A 16889-nucleotide genomic window follows, 5' to 3' on the forward strand; every position below is an offset into this window, starting at 1 on the left:
TTTACCAAATTTTACAAAAGTTGTTAAAAGTTATTTTGAAGACACACAAAATATAGCTTGTAATGATTTTGGTCATTTGATCCTCTCCCTACGATTACTTTAAAATCCCTCTCCTAATGTGCCACATAGCATTTAAAAAACGTGATACGGCAAATACAATTGGAGGATCAGTATCATATTTTAGCACTCTGTGGGCCTCTTGACAGCGGACAAACCCTAGGTTTTTACATCATTGGATAATCCAGCATTTGCGGGGCAAAACATATGCAGGGCAGACAAACAGTACATGGGTTTCAGTCTCAGCCTTTGATTTACATACAGGACACACACTCATGTTCTCAGGGGCCCATAGGCTGGTGTGCACTGCCAGTGGTAAATTCCCCAATCTAATTTGTAAGTACAATTTCCTAGCCAATGGAAGGTGGATTACATCCAGAAAGAGTTCTTTTTTATATGCCTCTTTGATTTGTTAGAACTCCATCGCCAGCCTGCCCTCTTTTGCACTTTCTTGTAGGGACAATAGGTTGGATTGCCTATATTGTTTTACGAGGTCCGACCTAGAAGTCAAGGCGCAGGAAAACTCTGGGGATGACCATAGCTCTGGCCTACCAAGCCTAGCGGAAAGGTTCCTAATGTGAGTCAGCCACGGTAATTTACTAGGATTTAATCTTGGCAGAAGCTCCTTTAGCTCGGCTCTGTAGGAGGACAACTCTGGGGTTACCCATACCTGGTGCCAAAAGGTCAGAGGCCTAAGGGCAATCTCTTCATCAATTGGCCTCATGCCCAAATCCAAACGGAGGGAAACTAGTGGTGTGCTGCGTGTAAGGCCTATAAGCTGTCTCACGAAATTATTTTCCAGCTTGACGAGATCAGAGGTAGAACAGTGCCCTCAAAGCTCTGCCCCATATAGTGTAGCCCCCCTTGTTTGGGACTTAAATATCTCCACCACAGGAGCTGCTGGCTTATGTACAGGTGTTCTAAACAATTTCATAATCCCTCCCTCTGTTTGAGTTAGTCTAAGTCTAGCTTTGGCCATCTGGGGGCCCCACCCAAATTGCTCTGTTAATGTGATACCCAGATAGTCGAATATCCTCACTTTTTCAAGGAGGGTACCATTGAGAGAGGGGTTTGAGCGCGTGCTCATTGGGGGATTAAAGACCAATTTGGTCTTGGCTAAGTTGATCTCCAAGCCTCTCTTGTTGCAAAACTGTGCAAACCCATCCAGGATACGTTGAATGCCAAGGGGTGACCTTGGACAATAGCAGAGTATTGTCCGCGAACATCAGTGCGGGTATCTTCCCAGTGGCTGTATTTTCTTTTAATGCTTTTTGGCCTGTTGTCCAACTTTATGGGGTCAAGATATTACATTGTTTTGGGGGACTCAACTGATTCCGTGTCCCAGGATGGCTGCCAATACTTCCTGGTTCAAGTGATGGCAACCAATCAGTGATCTGCATTTCCCTGCACGTGCTTGTTATGTTTCGCAAACTCTTCACGGCCACATATATCACTAACTTTACTTTTTTCAACTACTGAACTGATTTACACCAAAAAACAAAAAGCACAATCTTCTTACCCGAATCTACCTTTCTGCCAAATTTGGTGCAATTCTGTCCAGCAGTTCGTGCTGCAGACGTGTTCAGAGGTTCTATGGGAATTAACATTGGAAAACACACTTTTTTGACACCCCTTTTTCTTTGCCTCCGCATGGCGGATCACCCTGAAACTTTCCATGCACAACAAGACTTACTATGACACTTTTTTGGAAACTTTCATGAAGATTCGTCAAAAACACTTTTTCAAAGGAAACATAGTCCTAACAATAACTACCTACTGGTCCCAACTATAACTACAACTACCTATTATATAAATTTTAAAGTTACGTTATAGTTAGGAATTGTAATAATAAAATCTCACTTTAAATTAAAAAAAAATCCTTAGAAACGCGATGAAAAAACGGGAGGTTAAAGTAACATTATAGTCAGGTGTGATAAAAAAGACTTGTTTTTGTTTTAAAAAAACCTTAGAATTTCACTAAAAAAAGCAAAGGTTAAAGTAATGTTATAGTTAAGTGAATATGTCGGTGACAACATTAACTATTGAACTAAAAAATACACAGGAATTCACACTTACAGTTACCAGAGCTAACTATAACTTGGGCACCCACCATGCATTGCTTATGACACATATTACATCGCTCATGACATTCTATGACATTTTTTATGGCATCACTGACAGGATCTCAAATGACATAGTTGACGACATCACTGATGATCTTCCTGATGACATCATCCAATAAGTGGGCCACTTCATTTTATAGTTTTCATAGTGGTGGATAACTACCATATTACTTTCCTACTTAATATTGTACAGCCTGTCTCCAGCTAATGGGTGTAACTGTTTACAAAACGGATATGCTCCTAATGCATCATAGGTGTATAGAGGTATTGAACATGTAATAGATCTTTGTATTGAAGATCAACTCTGTGTGCAGGTGACAGTTGATAAATTGTGTTCAGCATGTTCCACACAAGTGTTTTGGTCGTGCAGACTACGTTTTCAACAGGGCAAAGATTCTACGTAGCAGATACTAAGGGGCATATTTATGAAGAAATCACGCAGCGCAGCAGGTCACCTTGCTGTGTTGCCTGCATGACAGGTAAAGGGCATGAATGTGCCATATTTTACATAATACGGCGCATTCTGCCTCTTCTCAGTGCTAGCGCACAATGTGCTGCCTAGCGCCAAAGCAGGCACTCTTGCACCATGGTGCAAACGTGCCTGCATTACAGACGGGATTGTTTTTGTTCAGAAAGGGACACTTCCTGCAACAAAACAATCCCCTGAGGCATTTACCTCTTAATAAGTGTGCTGAAGAATGCAGCACACATAGAAAGAGGAAAAAACATTGAGAAATAAAGATATTTATCCTTGTTACACCTCCCCTGGGGATGCATAGCAGTTTTGGTGCATTCCCAGGTCCACCATTTATGGTAAATCTGGGAGTGTATCAAAATCCATGGGTTCTGCGCAGGAAGACCCACGCACCACCCATTGAATGGCTCCCTGGGGCAGAGTAACGCAACACAGCTATTTGTGCTTCATTGCGTTACTCTGTTTTTACTAAGCCACTAAGTGTCATGCAGGGGAGCCTTGCATGGTTAGATAAATCACATCTTAAGGGTTGCATCACATTTGCACCCATTGATAAATATATCTATGAGTATTGTAAGCAGCCTTGAGTTATTAGAGAGAATCGTCTCAGCATCACAATTTCTACATACCATAGAAGACAGTTTGCACCAGGTACTAGCCAATGTACATGAGTTTCTTTTGCTTCAGAAGATGGGCTATCTGTATAGTTTTCACCACGGTATAAAGGCTGCAGGTAGTATAATCTTTAGCCCCTTTAGACGTTGGTTATTTTACGTGAATAATGTCTTTTCGACAAGTGTTGTATATAGTGTACACTGTTCTTAATAGATACTTTTGTGAATTTCTCATGAGAGTTTCACTGTCTGTAAACAGTGTGGAATAGAGTAAACTCTCTCCATAGAGTAAACACTGTTTACAGTACCCACTTTTTCTCAACTTAATTTTTTTTTTTGGACACAGTGACAAGAGGAGCAGGAAGTGTCTCAAGTATTTAAAGGATATAAGGGACTTTAGCTGGGAGGTGACTTGAACACGCTCTTCCATTGGACCTTTGTATGCCACGCTATGCTGGATTTGTTTCCTGGCAACCGTAGCTAGATTGATTTCTATGTGAGACTGATTGATGTTTCTTCTGACAGGTGATCAGTATCCACTGAAAATTGATGGTTGCTCCCTACATTTGTTTATGTCCTGATGATGACCTGATAAGTAGCAAGGTCGAAACGCCGTTGACGCCGTCCTTGTCAAAAACAAAGGGGAAACATATATTGTGTTTTTCTTTTTCTCATCTGGCAAACTTGTTTTTGTATTATTTTTCCCTCTGCCGTTGTTTTTTCATTTAAACTTAAGTTTGTATTTTCTCAATTGTATATGTTTGTGTAACCATGTGAGCACCAGCGTTTTACTGTTCATTCGTGTATTTTGTAGTAGTTTATTAACAAATTACCTTTTGTGATAATCTATTTTGGGTACTTCATTATTTTTTCTTTTGTTGCAAAATTGTCCTTCGTTTACTGGGTCATTATTTTTTATGATGGTTTTCCTTTTTAATTATTCCTGGAACCACTGTTGCTTCATATTGTTTATTGGCCCCAGGTTTGGGGTACAGGGCTGCCCCTGTTTGTTGCAATCAAAATATAACTAAGGCCTAGCTGTATTACTGGATTGTGGTACCCTTGCATTACATATGGTGTTGCATCGGCAATGCTATACTTAAGCCAGATTTACAAAGAAATGCTACGCGTGGCCCAGGATTGTTTGGTAAATCTGAAAAAAACAAGGCAGCGTAATTCAATGTTTTGCATTACTCTACACAACATTATCTACATTGCTGCTAAATTTCACATACATCCATATTCCATCCTCTGTAGCCACTCCACTATATGCTATTCCACTCTATACCTCTCCACTGTACGAGACTCCATTCTACGCCACTCCACTCTACACTACTACACTGTACGGAATGCCACTGTACGCCACTCCAGTCTACGTCACTTCACTGTACACCACTCCATTGGACGCTACTTTCCTATATGCTATTCCACTCTATGCCATTCTATTGTACAGCGCTCTACTCTATTCTATTCCACTGTACACCACTCCACTCTACAAGACTCCACAGTACGCTATTCTACTGTATGCCACTCCACTGTACGCTACGCCACCCCAGCGAATGGCACTCCACTCTACGCAACTTCACTCTACACTATTTGATTGGACAGCACTCCAATCTATGCCATTCCACTGTATGCTATTACACTGTACCCCATACCACTGTATGCCACTCCAGTCTGCACCACTCCATTATAAACCACTCCAATACACGCTACTCCACTATACACTATTACACTCTATGTCACTCCACTGTACAACACTCAGCTCTCCGTTATTACACTGTATGCAACTTCACTGTACGCCTCTTCAGTGTATGCCACTCCACTGTATGCCACTCTTCTATACACGACTCCAGTATATACTATTCCACTCTACGCCATGCCACTGTATGCCCCTCCATTCTAAGCTGTTCCACTGTAAGCCACTCCACTGTATGAATCTCCACTCTGTCACTTCAGTGTATGCCACTCCACTCTATTCTACGCTATTCTTTTGACTCCACTCTACTCTACACCAGTCCACTATATGCTAGTATACTCTACTCCACTCCAATCTACACCACTTTGCTGTACCCCACTGCACTGTATGCCACTCCACTACACTGTGTGCCACTCGAGTCTAACATACTCCACTCTATGCTATTCTCTGTATGCCACTCCACTGTACACTACTCCACTCTATACCACTCCAATGTACTCTTCTCCACTCTATATAATCCCACTCTACAAAACTCTAATACACTTTATGCCACTCTACTACACTCTGTTCCACTCTATCCCCATACACTTCACTGTCCACACTTGCACTCAACTCTACACTCTGTTGTACAACACTCTACTCCACTCTACAACAGTTTCCAACTCTGAATGGCACAGCACTCCACTCTACTGTATGAGACGCCACTCAAGTTTCCTTGACGCTACTCAAGGTCACTTCAATGTATGCAACCCGACTCTACGCTAATCCACTGTACCCGACCCCACTGTGCATTACTCCACTCTACACTATTCCACTCTGTGCCACTTCACTCATCTACATTCCACTGTACAGTATGCCACTGTGTGCTATTCCACTGTATGCTACTCCACCATACCATAATCCACTCTACGCCACTACAGTGTACACCACTCCTCTCTATGCGACTCCATTGTATGACACTCTCCTCCACTCTATAAAACTCAACTCTATAAAAGTCTACCACTCTTCATGGCACTCTACAACATTCTAATCCACTCTATCCCCGTACACTCCACTGTCCAACTTCATACTCTATTCTATGCCCATACACTCCAATGTACAACACTCTTTTGCACTATACAACACTTTTCTATGCAACACATCACTCCATTCTACTGTATGAGACCCCAATCCAATGTGTAACTGTTTACTACCTATGCTATGCCAGTACACTCCTCTCCATGCCATTTTACTCTACGACACACCAATGCACTCTATTGTTCTTTACTCCACACTATGTTACACCACTCCACTCAACTCTACTCCACTGTACAAGCTTTTACCTCTCTCTATGCTACTATACAACAATCCACTATACGCAGCGCCACTGTTTCACACACTTCTTTAATCTATGCAAATCCACTCTACAACACTCTTCTAGACTGTCACTCTCAGACACTTTACTACTGTCTATATCCCTTCACTCCACTGGACAACACTGTACTATACTGTATGCCACTCCACTCTTTTGCACTCCACGCCACTATAGTCTATAGTCTATGACTTGCCACTACACTCTATGACACTTTACTCCACTCTACACTCCACCACTCTAGGGTATTACACTCCACTATACTCCACTCTACTACAGTTTATTCGTTTGTACGTCATTGTACTATACTCTACGCAACTCCATTCTACCTCACTGTCTTACAGTCAATGCCACTCTACTCCACACTATGCCCATCCATTCCACTCCACTGTACTACACTGTATGACACATAATGAAACGCCACTCAACTTATCTCTACAATACACCACTCCACTATATGACACAGCACTCTACGACACTCTCCTTTACTGTCCTCTAAGACACTCCATTTGACGATACCCTTCTCTACGACATTCTACTTCACCCTACTCCACTCTAAAACACTCTACTCCACTCTATAACAGTCTACAACAACCTGCCCTACTGTTTGGAACACTAATTCCACTGTACAACTCACTGCTCCAATCTACGATACTTGTCTCCACTATACGAGACACCATGCCATTTCCGTAACGATCTGGCTTTGGCTGTGGACCACTATGAAATTAATAAATGTTGATATCTTCAGTCATATGAAATCAACTCCCCTAAAGCTATTTCTATTTTATTAATTTTATAATATATATCACGTAGCACTTTAGATGGTTAGGCACTTTGGCACCATAGCACTTTATCCAGCATATTAGTACGTTGACATCATTGTCTGCTTGAATCATCACTATGTAGTTTTGTACTGATATACACTTATAGTATACGATGCCTTTTTGATCTTTGCACATGGTACTTTAAATTAGCATGTACTGTTAATTTAAAGTATTATACTCGTTTTCTTAGAATATGAGATGCCTTCAGATCAGTGCATTTTGCACCTTAATATGTTTCCTTTGAGAAAAATATGTTTGTAAAATGAATGTGATTATGATTGCACAATAGTGCTTGCTGAACTTCTTTACCTTTTGATTTTAATGAACTACTAACATTGTTCCTTCAAATGTACTCTGTCATTAGATTTATGCATATGTATTCTTTGTATTAGCACAACAATGGGTCTAATAGAGTTTTAGAGGGTATTTTTTGCACTTGCATACATTTTGTAATATCAGTTCATTTATTCAATGAAGGATGGCACTTGGGACTGGCAAAAGGAATTTTTTTAAAGCATTTATCTATTGTGTTTTCAAAATAAATTATAAGATAAATTATGAGCATTTATGTTCAGTATATCTTTTGTAGCAATCAATGTTATCATATCATATTTAAAAGTTTTTATGGAATCCTCTATCTATCTTTCTCAAGTACACATGTGAAAAATTGCTTATTTTGCATCAGAACAAATGTTTATTTTGCATCGTATTTGGCAACTTACATTATTTTAAAAGATCTCATGCAGTCTTTTGTCCGTGACTATCACAGGGTGGTGAGTCATGTGGTTTTGTGTTTATAAATTGGAAATTGTTGTATCGCCATCATGTGATCAAAGCTACTGGGCGTGGCCGAAACGCGTCATGGACAGCACTTGCAATGCAATAAAGAAATAATACTGCACCGCATCACATTGGAGTCTGTGCCCACTTTTGTTAAAGTAGTCTTTTGCTGCGTAAAGGGATTTGTTTTCATATATCTATATGATCAAGGCCACAGGACATGGCAGAAACGCGTCATGGGCAGCATGAGCAAAGAAAATAAATGTTAAAATTGAGCACCAGCAATACACCGGAGTACGTTACATCTGTTTTAAATGCACAACAGCATTCGGATGACTGCTTTGTGATATATATATATATATATATATATATATATATATATATATATATATATATATATATATATATATATATATATATATATATAAATATAATCACTTCGTTGGCTCCTGCATGGAAAGTTTTGAGCTGATCCATCAAGAAAAGGAGGTACAAAAACTGCAATTTCCCATTTTAATTCCAATACGAAAAGTTTGCTTTCAATATAGAAAAGCAGCTAAATGAATTACATCAAATGTGGCACGAAGTTAGAATTTTACTTTTTAAGAGTGCTTTGTATGATGTGGTGTAAATACGTATTTTGGGCATGAAGGGGTTCACCCATCGAAAAAAGACATAGATAGCTAGACCAATTGGTACAGGAGTAGTAAAAAAAAAGTAAAACAATACTAGCTTCTGATTAGCTGTGGGGGCATTTACTCCTGTTGGCAGTTTCAGCATTGTGGATCCATGGATGAAACCTCTGTACCGAGACACTGACTATCCACAACCTTCAAGAAAATATGGCAGGATCCGATACAGGACATAGGAACTCCATAACCCGACACCTGAAAATATTTTTTAAAAGGACACATAAAAGGGCAACGTCAGCACACTCTGCCCCCTTATTGAGTAGAGAGTCCCAAAGGGACCCTCCCTTATGTCAAAATTCAAAATATATTTATTTTTAGTAGCTCAAATCACAGTTCCCGTATGTGGATCCGCAATACCAAGTGAGGCCTTCCTGTGTGATATATATATATATGGGTGGGCATAAATAAAACTATTCCCAAACAAAAGAAGAATTCACAAAGCCAAGGTGATCATCCAAGGGCAGAAGTATTAGCTTGTAATTTATGGGTCTTCGTTTTTACAGTTATTTTTTGGTGTGAGGAAGTAGTCCATAAACAAGTGACATGCCCTTTGCAGAGGTTGAGGATCCTTGCTCTGTGGGAGATTTGGTGAAATTTTGATTGGTGCCTCTAAAAGGTGTGATATGTGGGTGAGTCTTTTTTAGCCCCACTGGCCGTTGAAAGTCACCGGCTTGTCATAAAGATCCCAACCTCCCTATATTCCTGTACGCCTTTGTCCTATTCCATTTCAGTGGGCTCAGTAAATATAACCAGACCTGATAGCAGTACTGGAAATAGAGACCCACCCTGGAAGAATGTCTGTGGTACCTCTCCCGGTTTCATTGGGACGGTATTGAATTGTGAAATGGGACTACATTGTTGCCATCCTCTGCACTGAGATGGAATGTTTTTTGAGGTTCTGTGAACATTGAGTGATGGAAATGAGGTGATATTTCTCATTGTGTGAATAAATCCCCAATTTCCCCTGTGGTTTCAGGCTCTGAAGTGTGGCATCCCATCTGCAAGCAAGCCGCCCGGGCAGAGAAGAAACTCAAGGTAAGATGTGAAGGTTCGACTCTCCGTCCCAGCCTCGATTGAGAGGTTCTGTGCCTGGATGGTACAAAGAGAGACCAATGACTTTCCACTGTCTCTCATGCTCAGTTTTGGGTAGCACTGACTCCAACCAATATGGCTTCTCTTCAGAAAAGAAAAGAGCAGGAACAGTTTCATCAACAGTGCAAGACAGCCAAACAAGAGAGTTAACCAAGTCTTGTTCAGACATAAAAAAAAAAGATTTTTTTCAATTTGGAAGATTTTAATAAGGGTTTCACTTATATGCATGCTAAGTGAAACATTTGCCCAGGAAATAAACAAATCAAAATGTCAGACCCAATGGCTCATAGCCTAATTACTTCAACAATCTACCCATATGCCCTTGTAATATAGCATAACAAATAAGGCATTATAGAAATTATCATACTGCTCTGTTCAAAACAGCGTAGTTGTGCATTGGGTAACCAAGATTTTCCTAACGCCCTTGTACCTACTTGCAGTCTGAAGACGAACCGTTCAAGAGTCGCCACTTTAGGCATTTCGGCTAACCAAAATTCCACTTTAACACAAGTCAATCAAAAGGAGAATTTGCATCAAACACAAATAAAAAGCAACTGTGTCCATAAATACCTCTTTATTTATCCCATGTGGGAAAACAACTGAGTTCTCCAGGTTGGGACTACATAAATGCTATGGATGACTGATCCAAAAATTGTCTCGAAATAACTATGTATGAATGCACCAGATGGACATTGCCACCATAAGCGCTGGGGTGGCTTGTATTGTACCTTTAGTTGAGAGAGTGGGTCAACAAAGGGGTCTTCATTCTCACTCGGAGATGGGTATTTGGGTTACTTTCTCAACTTTGTTCTCCAGTAAGTTGTTTCTTACAAAAAGAAGAAATGTTCTCAATACTTCTGTTTTTATTTTCTTACCTTAATTGGGAACACCTGCCAAATCTTGAGTACTTGTCAGAAACCCTATATGTGTTACACCGGTGGTAGTAATGAATAAACCACTTTTCCAAATGTCTCAATTTAGCGTCTAGAGTCATCTTCCACCGTCCTTTGTTACCAGACATGGATCACATTTCTTGGTCTCACGGTTCAAGAATGGCAAAAGACCCTTTCCTGCTGCAAACACGTTCATGGCATGGATGTCAGGAGAGGTCTTCAAGGAGCTGCTCACACTTTAAATGACTTGGTGGTTCGGATAGGTAGCCAGAGGGCATTATTTAGAGTATGACAGGTGGCCAACCATGCCGCCTGGTCAGCGGATAGTAAAAGATCCCCACCTAGCAGACAGGCGTCTCCCTGCATTTGGTAGCCTTGCCTCTGCAGCAGCTCCATTGAAGGCAGTGAAGCTTTCCTCAATGGCCACTATGTTTGATGCACCCACTCTACAAAGATTTTTGTTTTTCAAGCATAAACTCTCAAAGCTGGTGTTTATTTTTGAGAAGCAAAACATTAAATGCCCCTGACACACAGGGAGTTTCCTTCCAGCACGTCAATGCCATTGCATTGCGTAGCAGCCTCGGGCAAGGAAATCTAGTGGCAGCTGTGGCAACTCCTGTACAGGGTCTTCAGAGCATGGCCCTGCCACCTCTGAGGCACCACATAATGCCCTGAGTGTAGGCCCACACTGTGCTAATTATTTAACTTAGCAGTGTTCACAAAACCAAGAATTTTGGGCCAGATGTATGTAGCTAGAATTTTGTGATTCCCTACTTGCGAATCTCAAGGATTCGCAATTAGGAAATCGCAAAATGCAATGTATGAAGGTGTATAGTACACCTTCTGCGATTCCTAGGGGGTTGCAAATGACCTACCTCATAAATATTAATGAGGTAGGTCGCAATTTGCGACCCCCTAGGAATCGCAAAAATCACTGGGACGGTGGCCTGCTGAGATCAGCAGACCACCATGTCCGTGACTGCTTTCAATAAAGCTATCTGTTTTTTTTTTGTAAAGCAGCCCGTTTTCCTTAAAGGAAAACAAGATGCTTCACAAAACGAAAAATGAAAAGTTTTCTTTGCATTTTTTAAGAGCAGGCAGTGGTCTGTGGAACCACTGCCTGCTCTTAAAAATGGTTTTACAAACATTCACAAAGGGGTCCTCCCATTTGCGAATGGGTTACCACCTACTTGAAGTAGGTGGTAAAATGCGAATGTTTTGCGACTGCAATTGCAGTCACAAAACATTCCTACATACCAATGCGATTCGGTGTTAGGAAGGGATGCCCTAAACACGCCCCTTCTTAATACCGAATCGCAAAACCATTTTGCGATTTGGTAACAGCTTACCGAATCGCAAAATTAAGTTTGCTGCATCGGAAAAGCAATTTTTGAGTTCGCAAACGGGCAGATTCTGCAAATCTGCCCGTTTGCGAACGCAAAAATTCTTGATACATCTGCCCCAAAGTCTTTTCATGAGTACTGTCAGTTCATAGGTCAGCTCTCTCGTCCTCATCTCAGACACTTGATGACAGGAGAAGGAGGGGGCTGACCAATGGTCAATCTACAGAGTGTTGTTTAAAAAGACAGCACTTTGTAGGTGGATATCTGGATTGTGCATGTTAGGGGTGTAGTTCAACACACAGGCACAAATTATTTCATTTATCAAACATACTGCCGGTGGCCGCCCATTTTGGAGTGGTAAATTTCAATAAATACAATGTGATTGAAGAATATTTTAAGAAAGGAAGGGCCCAGCAGCAGATTATAGCTAAAGCTATTTTTAGCCAAGACCTAATGAAACTGTGCTGTTAGAGAATGGAATCAGCTTCCCCTCTCACTCTGCTCTGTTGCTCATGAGCCATCTTTCCATAAAGCTCTAAAAACGTAGGGGCTTATTATCAAGAAACGGCGTTAAAAAGATCGCCGCTTTGGCGGCAGGAAACTGCCGCTAAAACGGCGATAATGGGCTTGCTAATATGCGTTATAGAATTCCAATAGAAGCCCAGGTTAGATATGCAGGACATCTAACCTGGGCTTCTATTGGAATTCTATAACGCATATTATCAAGCCCATTATCGCCGCTTTAGCGGCGGTTTCCTGCCGCTAAAACGGCGATAATTTTAACGAGGTTCTTGCTAATATGCCCCATAATATGTAAAGTCTCTAGCTGAAGCAATCATTTTAATAATTTCCAATACACACCTTTTTTAGAGATAAACCCACTCAGTCAATCCACCATTAAAGTCGGCATATTGAAGAAAAAGAAGGAAAGAAATTGAAAAGTGTCCAACCTTTTTTCTCAGAAACTAATCTGAAATCAATTTCCCTTTGAAGAAAATTCGATGTTTGTGGAGAAGTGAGAGAAAACTCAAAGCTCACCCAATAGTCCCAATTCTGCTCCGGGGCATACCGTTTAGAGATGCGCACTTCAGGTTCCTGATTGTTAGAACCCACGTCATCTTCCCCAACCCCATCTCCAGTTGTGACAGCAAAACAGAGGTGTCGCCAGTTACCACAACAAAGAAAGCCTGTAAACAAAATGTCAGCCTAGGTACCCATCCAATCTGTTATCAGCTTCCATCGTCCCAGGATACCAGTCTCGAGCGCAAAGAGTGACCAATGTCAGGCAGGCAAAAAAGGAGTAGAGCAAGTGTGCCAATTTAGCGCCAGCATAGGATTCTGGAGACAGCCAATTGAGCAAATTCTCCTCTCTCAGACCTTATCTGCTGACAGAGGCCCTGGCTGAGACAGAGGAAGGAGGATCTACAAGCAGCCATGAGAAAAAACTCACACACACTACTCCACTCCCCACAAACAACAAATTAGCAGGAAGAACCTAGTCTGGGGTCTGGCTTGGCTCTAAAAGCCCATGCACCAGCTGAGCGCTGGATATTTTCAGCATGACAATCGTTCAACAAATATCATGTAAAAATATCTCTTCAAAATTCAAAAAAGTGTATTTCTTTAAAATGCATAAGTGTTTTACCTTAGTACATGAGTCTATATCACTGCATTCAGGAATTTATTTTAAGTGATAATTTTAAAACATGAACTTAGAAACATTCATACCCTCCAGCCCTGATCACACTGACATCAGTGAGCTAAGAAGGAAATTGGTTGCCATGTGCATGCTATATGTGGCTTAGAATCAATTCATAGAGCTACAATGTAGTCTAATAAATCCAACACAATAGAGGCTTTTGTAAAGGTCACATCCTGAACTCATTTATTACAAGGTGCTCTCATACGTGAGAATGAAGAAAAAGTAGGCATAGTCAAATAAAAAAACCTGGCCAGATTCAAACAGTTTGATCAAACGGGGAAGACAGGACTGATCCCAGGTTTTCTGGTTTCACATTATGCTATCCACCCAATAGATGGGGGTCTCTTTCTCTCTCCTAATGCTTTGTCTTCTTGGCACATGAGGTTAGACCGATGGTCGTTGGCAGATGCCACACGATATCTCAGCTCGTTTTGGCTTGATGGTTCCCGAGTAACATGAGCTGAGTCAGATGTATGTCTTGAGCCTTCAGTGATATATTTTAATTAATCATGTTGATGGGATTAAAACAACAGGATTCTTTTTGGAGAATGCAGCTACTGAAAGGTACAAACACAGAAAAATGATTTTGGAGATGATAGATTTCTGTTTGCATAACAACTTCTTTCTGTTCAACAATGAAGTCTATCAACAGACAAGAGGTGTTGCCATGGGAGCCTGCTTCTCCCCCAGCTATGCGTGTTTACACGTAGGTTGGTGGGAGGAGCGGGTACTCAGGGCTACACACAAAGATGTATGGAATTACCATATAATTTGCTGTATGAGATTTATAGACGACATCTTTATGGTATAGAATGGATCAAAAGAACAAGTTATGGCATTCATTAACAACATTACCTACAATGTGTTGAATTTGCAATTTACTGCAGAGATTAGTAATACAGCCATCAATGTTCTTGATGTACATGTCTAGGTTATAGACTACAAACTCGAAACAACATTACATAGGACAAGTGCGGCAGGTAACTCCACTCTCCATGCCTCCAGCTTCCACCATCACCACCTGATCAGGAGCATCCCCTATGAGGAGTTCCTCAGACTCAGGAGAATCTGTAGTACAAACCAAGACTTTGAGGACTGTGTAAGAGATGCAACCAATAGATTCACTGAGAGAGGTTACAACAAACAGACTATACAGACAGCACTAGAAAAAGTAAACAAAGTCCATCAAAATGATTTACTTTGTGCCAGTGAGCACAGACCCAACAGACAGAACAACACTGAGCGAATTATTTCGCCATGTTGCCAAGGAACTAGACTAATAACAACGTGCAGTAGTCAGCACAAATGCATTAGAGCCATCATCAACTCCAACTGGCCTATTATCAAAACTGTTGTAATTTTAGGAGACCTAATCCCGTTTGAGTCTTCTTTCACTTTTAGGAGAGCCAGATCCATTCATAACTCTCTTGTTAGGAGTAGTCCAGAATTACCAGCTGTGTAATGTAAACCAAAGAAAAACTGGCTAGCTCTGAAAAATGGGTTTTATAAGTGCAGTTCTTGCTGGGCGTGTAAGTTCGGCATTAACACAACCCAGTATTCCTCCGTTTTTGGGTCTATTACTAACCAACTCAAAGAAATATACAACTGCCGCACTGAATACATGGTACATGTTTTAACCAGTGCCTGTGGCCTACAATATGTAGGCAGTATCAAGTTGCAAATACACCTGCGAATTCTGCAACACCTTAGAGCCATTGTTAATTCCGACATGTCCAACCCTGTGGTCAGGCACTTTAAGACAGTCCACAAGAAGGACCTAAGTAGCCTCAAGTATTTTGTCATAGGGACGGTTCCACCCCTTAAAAGAGGATGAAACAGAGAAAAGCTGTTGAGGAGGTTGGACTCTAAATTTATTTTGGAATTGGACACTCGCACACACAGTGGATTAAATAATGGGGAAGAACTGCACAACTTTCTATATGTTTTTAGAGTATCTCATACTATTGCCTTAGCACAGACACATTTGAAAAGCCAGTTACCTGGAATCACACCAGTCAGTTAGAATCCACAGAGAGTTATTCATTGAAATAAGATATGCTTTAAATATAATTACACAGCTGCTAGTTTTCCCAGACAATGGTAAATATAGGTTTTTAATTTTAACACTTCAGCACATTCAGGAGCACTTAGGCACTTTATTAGTATTATCACGCAATATGGATCTAGGACTTGTAAGTCTATGTCATTATATTAGACAGGTTCTATTGGGAAATGCATTTCTCAAAGCTTATCACATAGATTTAGGTTTGACATTGCACTCAGAACCAATTGGTATCTATTTTTCGGATACTGTATACTTGCACGTAGCGCTTTAATAATTCTCTATTTAGAGAAAGGTAAACATGTTTCACCTTGGAACTGTATGATGTTATAGGGTCAAATGAAAGGTTAAATACCACTTTGAAGAGTAGCCAACGTTGTAGCATGTCAACCTGTAACAAGGGCGAAACAACTAGAGAATGCTTTTAAGCAAGCACTACATTTCATGAAATTGAAAGTATAATTATACGTTTATGAATTTTACAAGTACTTATTATTTTGATACCGGAAGATCTGTGTGTTTTTTACAATGTTTTTACTATGAATTTATGCTGTAAACATTGAAACCAATTTCAAGCATTGCTATGTTTTATTTATACATGCACTTTATATAACTTTTATTGATGAAAGTTTTCTACTTACATGTAAATGTCCTGTCTATCGACTACAACAGTGTTTTATCCATGACTATGCCTGGTCTTCATCACGTGGTGTTTATTGCACTTTAAAAGTTAGATCTGGAGTGTGCCTCGTTATGTGTACAAGCCCAGCGAAGTGGGCGAAATGCGTCATCCTGCCATGCAATCTCCAAACAAATAAAACATTTGCAACAGCAACCAAGAGGAGTCCGTGTCCCCGTTTCCGGTGATGCGGTGTGGCTTGGATACATATATTCTCCCTCTCTCTCTTCTCCACTCTAACCCTCTCCAAGCCTCAAAGGAAATGTTGACTAATTTTGGGCCATATTATCAAGGAACGGCGATAACATTATCGCCGCTTTACCAGCAGGAAACTGCCGCTAAAGCGGCGATAATGGGCTTGAAAATATGCCCTTGAAAATTCCCATGATGGTGTGAACCTGGGCTTCTATGGGAATTCATAAGGGCATATTATCAAGCCCATTATCGCCGCCAGTTTCCTGCCGCTTAAGCGGCCTTAATAATATGGCCCTTTATGACTAATG

The 16889-nt window shown here is 40.7% G+C and overlaps 1 protein-coding gene across 2 annotated transcripts in view; it reads left to right on the forward strand.

Annotated features, from left to right (window-relative positions):
* Positions 1 to 16889, forward strand: part of ABLIM3 (actin binding LIM protein family member 3) — a 401433-nt gene that overhangs the window by 279678 nt on the left and 104866 nt on the right. For both annotated transcript variants that reach the window (XR_014966685.1, XM_085618162.1), the window contains exon 8: positions 9592 to 9650. Coding sequence is in view for 1 of the 2 variants with exons in the window: in XM_085618162.1 (XP_085474288.1) it covers positions 9592 to 9650 (59 nt within the window). In the remaining variant the exon portion in view is untranslated. The remainder of the gene's footprint in view (positions 1 to 9591; positions 9651 to 16889) is intronic.

This window comes from Triturus cristatus, chromosome 7, assembly GCF_964204655.1.
Source record: "Triturus cristatus chromosome 7, aTriCri1.1, whole genome shotgun sequence".
Lineage (NCBI taxonomy): Eukaryota > Metazoa > Chordata > Amphibia > Caudata > Salamandridae > Triturus > Triturus cristatus.